This window comes from Bos grunniens, chromosome 14, assembly GCF_055505025.1.
Source record: "Bos grunniens cultivar Pamir isolate PY7600 chromosome 14, Bosgru_T2T1.0, whole genome shotgun sequence".
NCBI classification, from domain to species: domain Eukaryota; kingdom Metazoa; phylum Chordata; class Mammalia; order Artiodactyla; family Bovidae; genus Bos; species Bos grunniens.
The window spans coordinates 1,388,484-1,398,298 of NC_141178.1; the positions used below are offsets into that span (position 1 = coordinate 1,388,484).

General features: G+C 42.3%; 2 protein-coding genes across 3 annotated transcripts in view; both read right to left on the reverse strand.

The window, feature by feature from the left end:
- Positions 1–8,679, reverse strand: part of IMPA1 (inositol monophosphatase 1) — a 31,075-nt gene extending 22,396 nt beyond the window's left edge. The window contains exon 1 of one of the 2 annotated variants that reach the window (XM_086335751.1): positions 8,541–8,679. Coding sequence is in view for 1 of the 2 variants with exons in the window: in XM_086335752.1 (XP_086191878.1) it covers positions 2,368–2,370 (3 nt within the window). In the remaining variant the exon portion in view is untranslated. Of the gene's footprint in view, positions 1–2,367; positions 6,328–8,540 lie in introns of those variants that run through there. The other variant, XM_086335752.1, reaches the window with a different exon arrangement.
- Positions 6,318–8,862, reverse strand: SLC10A5 (solute carrier family 10 member 5). The gene has a single exon (XM_086335747.1). It carries the CDS (start codon positions 8,860–8,862, stop codon positions 7,546–7,548), a length of 1,317 nt encoding a protein of 438 aa, XP_086191873.1. The 3' UTR covers positions 6,318–7,545.
- Between the last annotated feature and the right edge of the window lie 953 nt (positions 8,863–9,815).

A 9,815-nucleotide genomic window follows, 5' to 3' on the forward strand; every position in this document is an offset into this window, starting at 1 on the left:
GGGGAGCGAGCGCGTCCACCCGACAGGAAGGCCCGCGCCCGCCGCCCGCCCATGGGCGGGGCCTGCACATGCCCCGCCCACACCGCTCACCCCTGCGCCCAGCCCCCAGCCCCCAGCGCCGCGGCTCACGTCTGCCGGAGCCGCCCCGCCCTGCCTAGGCCTTCCGGGTCTGCACCTTCTCTTTCATCTGTGCTTCTTTCTCCTGCCCATACATTTGTCTGTAATTAAAAGAAAATTTCTCTCCTCTATTTTGCCATCTCTCGCGTTTTTCATTCCTTCCAGTTTTCCTATTTCCATTTCTTTCTCCCTTTTATTCCATACTACTCTTTTGACAAAATACAAACTGGAGGTATGTCTCTAGCTTTTCAACTTTCATTTGTTAAATCTGTGTTGCATGAAGGCAGTGGCACCCCACTCCAGTACTCTTGCCTGGAAAATCCCACGGACCGAGGAGCCTGGTAGGCTGCAGTCCATGGGGTCGCACAGAGTCCAACCCTAGTGAAGCGACTTAGCAGCAGCAGCATGCTGAGTGAAAGTGAGAGAGTGAAAACGTTGGCCTAAAACTCAACATTCAGAAAGGAAGATCACGGCATCTGGTCCCATCACTTCATGGCAAATAGATGGGGGAACAGTGGAAACAGTGAGAGACTTTATGCTTTTGGGCTCCAAAATCACTGCAGATGGTGACTGCAGCCATGAAATTAAAAGACGCTTGCTCCTTGGAAGAAAAGCTATGACCAATCTGGACAGCATATTTAAAAGCAGAGACATCACTTTGCCGACAAAGGTCCATCTAGTCAAGGCTATGGTTTTTCCAGTAGTCATGTATGGATGTGAGAATTGGACTATAAAGAAAGCTGAGCCCCAAAGAACTGATACTTTTGAACTGTGGTGTTGGAGACTATTGAGAGTCCCTTGGACCGCAAGGAGATAACCAGTCAATCCTAAAGGAAATCAGTCCTGAATATTCATTAGAAGGACTGATGCTGAAGCTCCAATACATTGGCCACCTGATGCGAAGAACTGACTCACTGGAAAAGACCCTGATGCTGGGAAGGATTGAAGGCGAGAGAAGGGGATGACAAAGGATGAGACGGTTGGATGGCATCACCAACTCAATGGACAGGAGTTTGAGTAAGCTCTGCGAGTTGGTGATGGACAGGGAAGCCTGGCGTGCTGCAGTCCATGGGATCACAAAGAGTCGGACATGACTGAGTGACTGAACTGAACCGATGCTGTGTAAACCTACACTATATGTTTGCATGTTATAGGGGTTCAAAAGGAGCCTCTTCCAAATGTTCCACTTGTGCAAAAGGATTATTTTGAGCTAAAGGCAACTGAGACCTGGTGAATGCAAGAGAAATTACTGTCCCTCCCTTAACTACCTAGAAGAATTTAAATTGGGGGGTTTTCTCAGAAAACAGTTTATTACTGGAGATATACTTTATCTAAAGGGCCCATCTATATGGTAGGGCAAATATCTAATTACCAAACATCTGCTTTTCTTCTTATCATTCGCCTATCCTTGGAAGCTCCCAGGACCCATCCCATTCCTTAGCTCAGGATGGTGTATCAGTTCAGTTCAGTCGTTCAGTGGTGTCTTGATTCTTTGCGACCCCATGAACCTCAGCATGCCAGGCCTCCCTGTCCATCACCAACTCCCAGAGCTTACCCAAATGCATGTCCATTGAGTTGGTGATGCCACAACCATCTCATCCTCTGTCATGCCCTTCTCCTCTCGCCTTCAATCTTTCCCAGCATTAGGGTCTTTTCAAATGAGTTATTTCTTCACATCAGGTGGCCAAAGTATTGGAATTTCCGCTTCAGCATCAGTCCTTCCAATGAACACCCAGGACTGACCTCCTTTAGGATGGTATATAGTCCTCATTTTACTTTTCTGCCTCTGACCCTCTCCTGCATGTGGGGTCTCTGGCCCTCTTATGTTTGTGGAATTCTCGTAAGTATAAAATTAAATTTGATTTTCTCCTGTTACCTCTGTCTCATATCATTTTAGGGCTTCCCTGATGGCTCTGCTGGTAAAGAATCCACCTGCAATGCAGGAGACCTGGGTTCAATCCCTGGGTTGGGAAGATCCCCTGGAGAAGGGAGAGGCTACCCACTCCAGTATTCTGGCCTGGTTGCAAAGAGCCAGACATGACTGAGCAACTTTCACGTCAGTGTAATTCTTAGTCCAGCCAGAAGAACTTAGAAGGTTTCCTAGAGGCAAGTTTTCTTTCTTCTGAACAATAAACACTATCGTTAACCCATGATTAATAGATAGTTGATAGACAGATAGGTATTTGTTGCCAGAACCAACTGCCCCTATTAAGAATTATTTTGGTTACTTACCATTTACTGAGGACTTACCATGCTTCAGGCACTTGTTTTTTCACATGCATTATTTTACTTGAATGTTGCAACAGTTCCATGAGAAGATATAATCAGCTGCATCATATGGATGAGGAAACTGAGGCTCAGGGTGTTTATTTATCCTCAAGTCGTACAGCAAGAGCAAAGCATAGAAAACACTGACTCCAAAGTCCACACTCAGGGAATGTGGAGTGTTGGCATGATGAGGTTGCATCACATGAGGCGCAAGGACTAGTCTACAGTCCTTCAGATGTTTCCTCTTCTTGAAATAACACATCTGGCATCATATACCATTATAATGCAAATGGCACAGATATAAGATGTCACAACAGGATCAAGGAAGCAGGTTATTTGGCTTTTTGTATTTGAAGTGATTTCTTCTCTTAGCTTGAGCAGAAGATGGGATATTGTCACCAATGTATTGCAAATGAGAATTCTCAAAGGTAAATGACATGAAGCGTGGGACCAATTCTCAAATCTCACAAAGAGCCAGAACGTTGTCTCCTTTGAAAGAATGATGCTGTATCTGATTTGACAACCTTGATTTGTCTAATAAAAGTTGCTTTTGTTTTCTTGATGGAAAAAAAACTTCAGAAATTAGATTTTTGGTTCTTCATTGTCAGTTATCTTAAAATAATAATCTTGCCAACTATGTGATGACAAGTGTTGGGTTTTAACCAAATAAAATTTTCCAGGCATTTGCAGAAATGTGATGAGTCCTCTTTAAATCTCATTTAAATAAACACAGTCCCACTGCTTTGGCAAAGCTGCTAAAATCAGAGTACTGGAATAAGTACTGAAATAAGATGGATGGACTATCTCACTCCTTCAAATTAAAAACTATTTCAAGCTCTCTACCTCAAATGAGCAGAAAGTACAGCCTTTTTCTAGTGGCCTCAGCTGCTAGTTTACCATTGTCTTCAAGTAACTTGGAAATTTCTCAGTCCAAGGAAGCTGTTCTGCTTTCAGATGCCTGACTGAAAGTGAAATGAAGAGTCCTCTAGTGCACAGAGAGGTCTAGTGCTCAGATCTGGTTTTGGCGGTGTTGCACACTGGTTGCCCGCTATCCACAAGGCTTCTGTCCAGTGCTGAGCGGTTCAGATGGCTGCGGAGACTGGTGCCTGGTGCGTTGCTCTTCGCTTCCCAAAGGGGTAATTTTTAAAGTTACAGTCGCGCCTGCAGGTTTTGTTCCCAACCCTCGATTGTGTACTATGCCAGAGTGCTTGGGGGTTATAGAGGGCTCAGCTTCCACTGCCTCAGGATAGAATCTGCTCCCTGGCATGGTGTCCAGGTCACCACTCCAGGTTTCCCTAATGAGATCCCTCTTAGGGGCTGTTGATACCTTTTCCTACTAGCTGACTTCCATCCATGAGAACCTGGAGGAGAGGTGAGATGCAGTACCGATGACACTTGCTGAGACCTGAGTGTTCATGGAGAGGTGCTGGGAAGGACGGCCTTTGTCAAGCAGAGTGCTCCGTGGTCACCTGCCTGAGTGATGGGCGTCCAGCTGCATTGTATTTGTGTGATAAAGAGTGACCTTCATCGTGATTCCTCCCCTGGCAGTCCTGGGTATCTTGCTAACTCTATTTAGTCTCTGGAGTGGATTTCTTTTAAATGGAATCTCCTTTCTCTCTCTCTCTCTCTCTCTCACACACACACACACACACACAGAATCTGAGTCTACATACCAAGATTTTCTTAATTAATAATTGTTTAGTGGACTTTGATTAAAAATGACAAGAATTTATACACATAAAATGGGGGTCTTCATGAGTGGAATCTTCAGGATACCTCACAAGGTTTCATGTTTTGACATAACATAGGCTGAAATTGCTGACAGTTTTTAGTTGCAAAAAATATATATATATATCAATATATATCATAGAATCATCTCTATTAAAGATTGGGATGAAACTTTTTTTTAAACATGACTTACCCCTTTACCCTTGGATCTTTTGTCTAACTAATTATGGCTGTGTGAAATGTGTGAAAAGAAAATCAAGATGGAGCTGGTAGTCAGGATGCTATCGAGGAAGTGTGATTTACATCTCAGCCCAAATACACCTTAATATCTTAACACATGCACCCAGAACATCTACCCAGTGTTCCAGAAACTCAAGAGATTATTGAGCCCTTAACCTAAAATGACTCACAACAGCCTGTCCCTTAAGGACAATTATTTCCTTTCTTGAATCAAGGTTAGTCAAAATTCGCGAACATCCTTGTAACTTTCACCTGTATAAGCTCCTGACTCTCTTTCTCCCCTATGATACTCTTTCAGGCTTACCCAAATCTGTGTCTCTTGAACTGCAGTCTTAAAACCTCAAATAAAGCTCTTTGTTCTCTGCAGCCTTGATACTGATTATTGCTGGACAAGTTGTTGGTCTGAACTCAAACAATTAGGTAGACTGCTTTATGTCTCTCCTTCTTAAAGAACAAGTAAGTGGCTTGAATAACTTCATCCCCATCTAAATTAGACAAACTGTCTCATGTAAAATTTCAGTCTTTCCCTGATACATCTGTAAGATAAATGAAATACATTTCAAGTTCCATTCACACACATTTGTCTGCTTTTAGGTGCAAGATCAAACATGCATAGAGTAACCATAATAATTAGAGTTTACTGTGTGTTAGGCATTATTCTGAGGATCTTACTAATGTTAACTCATTTACTCCTCATGAAAATACCATTAGGTATGTATTATCATTATCCCCACTTTCCACATCAATTTAGGCACAGAGAGATTAAGTAACTTGACCAATGTCACCCAGCTGGTGATAGAGCTGGGAATGAAGACCCAGGAATAACCTGGCCCCTAAGTATATGATATTGACTTTTACAGACATTAATGATTAATTAACTCAATGTTTTCTGAGCACCAACTTGATTAAAGCCATTGGTTAAAAACTACAGGGAATTCAAAGAATAATATGTGGTCTCTGCCTTCAAGAAACTCCTCTTTTGGTTTTTGCCTCCAGTAGAAAGCAGCTGCTGTGGGTGGTTATTACCGTCAACCTGAATCCATCACCATCTATGGTGTCAATGACCCAGACTTTCATGCCAGAATTACAGGCGTAGGAGTTGAGCAATATCTTAAATTTCAACTGAATCTCTTCCTTTTACAAATTTGAAACTGCAGAGAAATGTCTTGTTTCTCTGCAAGGTAAAGGATAAAGTACAACAGGAAAGGCAATTTCTTATCTCCCTATCAGTAAAATATGTTCATGAAAATGTGCAAAAGTCAAATGTATGCAAGCTTAATTATAATTTAATGTCCTAAGTGGAGATTTCTGTTTTAATGGAGTCAACAGTAAAGTGTTTCATGTAGGCAATTATCATTTTATAAAATGAATAATAACCATCCACCAACCATGCCAAACCAGGGCTTTGATAAATCTTGGTATTCAAATACTGGATCTGGTAAAATACGAAAAAAAAAAACCAAAAAACTATGGTTGTCTTGTCAGTTGGCAAACTGAACAAAAGTTCCCGAATACTGTAAGTCAGATGGTGAATGACACTGATAGGAAAATGTTCAAAGTTTTAGCTTCCATACTAAAGTTATCAGATTGGTATTTCAAAACAATAGTAGGTACCAGGGTCAAAAGTTTGAAGTGTGGTAAAATAATTATAGCAGCTAACACTTGAGGAGCATGTACCCTGTTCTAAGTATACTGTCCATAAGATCTCAGTTAACTCCTATGACAATTTAATGGCGTTTACACTATCATCTCCATTTTTTAGGTGAAAACATGGCACTACAGAGTGATTAAGTACTTTGCCTACAACTACAGGCCTGTGAAATGTGGGAAGCAGATTTATTTAAGAGTGATATTTTTCTTTCTTGATGCCCACACTCTCTTTGGAAAAAAGTGAAAACTGAAACTAGATACTAAAAATTGCCTTTAAAAACTCAATGTTAGTATAAAAACAAGCATACTATTCATTTAGGCCCTAGTCTGTGCTTCAACACTTTATTTGAATAAGCACATAGGAAATGTGCTAGACATTATATAAAGTATCAAAATAACTATTATTTGCATTAGCATATTCTACTGTTTATATTATACCGTTTATGCTATTATATAAACTTATTATATTGCATTGTTTACATGTTTATAAAATACATGTTCAAAGACTTATAGCAAGATAAGGAGGATACAATAGCAACACCAAGAACTGTAATGCAAGCCAGACTGGCTAAATACTATGAATGCAAAAAACTGATGAGAATTTAGAGGAAATTTCAATTCCCGGTAGCTAGCAGGGATTAGTTAAGGCTTGTGTTTGAGTCAGGTCTGTGAGAGTGGTCCGAGTTTAGACAGAGATGATGTGGGCCCCTCAGGTTGCAGGGACGATGTGAACAAAGGGCACAGTCATGAGTGACCCAGTTATCTGCTGATTGGAACAAAGCCTGCGTGTAAAAAGTGGGAGAGGAGATAAAACCGGAAAGCTAAAGTCAGCAGAGTAGGAAATGCCTCACTAGGAATACAGACTTTATTCAAGAGGTGACACGGCTTTGCAGCAGGGAAAGCGCATGATCAAAGTTAAGTTTTAGGAACATTAATCTGCCAGTGATTGGAGAGTAGACAGGCCAAAAGCTGGGGAAGAAAGGTTTAGGGAGGCAGCAATCTAGGGCAGAACAAAAGCGAGACTGGGAATGGAAAGGAGACAGCTAGAGAGCTATTACAGGAGACGGTCTGTAGGAAACAGCTACTGCAATGAAGGAAAGAGGAGGGAAGAAGGGAGAAGAGTGGGGAGAGAGGACCCTGTGCCCCAAGGCAAACGGTGGAGATGACGGGAGGGACACCGAGGAGACCAGAGGCGCTGCATTTAAGATGGACTGATTTCAATAGGAATTTACATGTCCCTTCACTGTGTGAGTGGTTACCAAATGCCTATTGTGGAAGGGCAGCCCTCCTGTAAATACTTGGGATATATCATAATAAAGTATTATATTCCAATCCAATGCTATAGTAGTCTCCTTCTGAATTCCTGCACATTTAAGTCTGGACTGTCCATTGGGTGTTAGGCACATATGACTGTATTTCTCCCCTAATGTCAAGTTTTCAATCAGAGCATAAGTGAGTTGAGAGCAGGAATCATCTTGGATATTCTTTGCATCTCCCACAGTATCTCATTCAGAGTAGGAAAATTCAGGAAAGCTTTAACCGTTAGACTGGGGGATTTTTCATTCTTTTTTCTTCTATGTTAAGGATACATCTTTTCTTAGCCTTGTAGAGCAGAAGGATCAGTAACATTTCACATCCAGAACACATGGCCACTGTAAACGGAGCCACAGACGCTAAGTCTGCATCAGACTGTGAAAAGGAAAGCTGAATAATGGCAAGGGCTAAGAAACTATTCAGTACCCCACCTTCAATAGCAACAGTTTTACAAACAGGAAGAGGCAGCATAGAAATTTTAGCAAAAAAGTACCCAAACAACAACCCCAAAGCAGGAACTGAGACACCCAACAGAAGCACGTCTAGGTTCACTGTTTTCAGGAACACCAATCCCATGCTGAAAGTCACATAAATCCCTATAAACATTAAAATAAAACTCAGAGGCCTAATGATCCTCTCCAAGAACTTTGCTTTGTCAGGTAGTCTATGCTTGATGACTATTCCCACTGACATTGGTGCGAGGATGAAAAGGAGGGTTGACATAATTTTAGAAATAGGAATATGCAATGTACCCGATAACCCTAAGATTCTACTGTATATGTAAGAATTGGTAGGCATCGTGACCAGGGCCAGAAACGTTGACGTGCAAGTCATCAGAATGGCCAAAGTGACATCTCCTTCTAGAAGCAGAGCAAAGAGGTAGCCCCCACCCCCACCTGGGCACGTACAGGTGACTATAAATCCAAATGCCTGGGCCTCAGGCAAGGCCAAAATCTGCGTCAGAAGGAATCCACAAAACGGCATAAGAAAAAACTGTATAACCGCCCCAAGAACTACCGGCAAAGGTCTCTTCCACACTGTTTCAAACACCTGGAACTCAATCTTGCAACCAAACGCACATTTATTTAACAGTATCATTGGCAGAAACAGCATTAGGATGTTTCTGTTGATGAGGTTTGATGCCTGGAAAGGACTGTCTTGTCTCTGTCTGAGCACTCTGACTCGGACATTCTTTATCTCTTCAATGAGCCTTTCGCGCCTACCTTCTGAATCCCACAGCTGAACGGTCAGATTTGTCTCTCCGTCTCCACCCGTCACCAGGTGTATGGTAAAGTTGGTCACATCCGATAAGGTCTTGGTCACATTCACCACTTGGAGCATTTTATCATCTTCCAGTTGCACACGGAGGTAGCTGGAGTTTGGCTGTTTATCTCTGTAACTTGACCTTACAACCACAGTTTCTTCCGTCTTTGTGATAAACAGCACTTCAGTCTTTTCTATGTTCAGGAAACTGAGAAAGGATTTCCTGGCTTCTCCAAGAGTCACAGATGACAAAAGCAGGACAATAAAAAGTTTTCTAATCATTTTAAAAGTTTAAAAGAAATCACGTATGCAAAGCTAAACTGAAGAACATTCTTCGTACAGGTGTTCCAGTGATGGTCTGAAGTTGTTAGTTAACAGTTGTTTCTGCCGGATCAAAGTTCAGTAGGAGGGACTGTTGTACTATTCAAACAAGTGCAGAGCTGTCCAAGGAGTGACACAACCGGTTTAACCCAGTTATGAAACATAAAAGACACAGCATTTAACAGGTTCAGTTTATCACCGTCGAAACCTAGCTCCTTCCCGCCCAACCCCACCCCTTTCCTCATTTCTGCCACTGGAAAAACAGCCTCCTATTTACCTGAATTTAACACCTTAGTGTCATCGTCTTTGAGTTCTGTTCCCTTCTATGCTAAAAGCAGACAGGATCCAAAAATTTAAATAGATGTTGAGGAGGCCTAAAGTTGAGTACTATTATTTTATTCATTCAGGTCAAAATCAAATAAAAATTTACTAAACGCATGTGCTGGGGGCCTGGGCCAGGAGCAGGGTACACCACAGTAACCAAGCCAGCCGATTCTTCTCTCCTGGAGCGTGGTCCTGGTGGCTCTTTATCACTACTTAGGAAACTGCGGAGCCCATAACCTGGCCTTGCAGCAACCTTAGGCCAGTAAGTCTTCCCACAACTCTAAACAGTGATCCTATCAGTGAGGCAGAAACTGAAACTGTCTGCGGTGTCCTTGGGTAGAAAAACAATTTCCTGGGTGGTTACCCGATAGCTTGGCAACCTAGAGAAAGCATATAGCCGTACGCACGGCCAAAGAAACAGTCTGGTTAGTGGACCACTGCTGCTGGGCACCTGGACTCTGACCCAATCGGGTGATGGAAGGGCCACTGGGACTAACTCTGAATTCTTCCTCCTTCCTTGTAACACTACTCCTAGTTCACAGCTAAGGACAAAGACAGTTCAACTGACCCAACTTAGGCCATATGCTTGA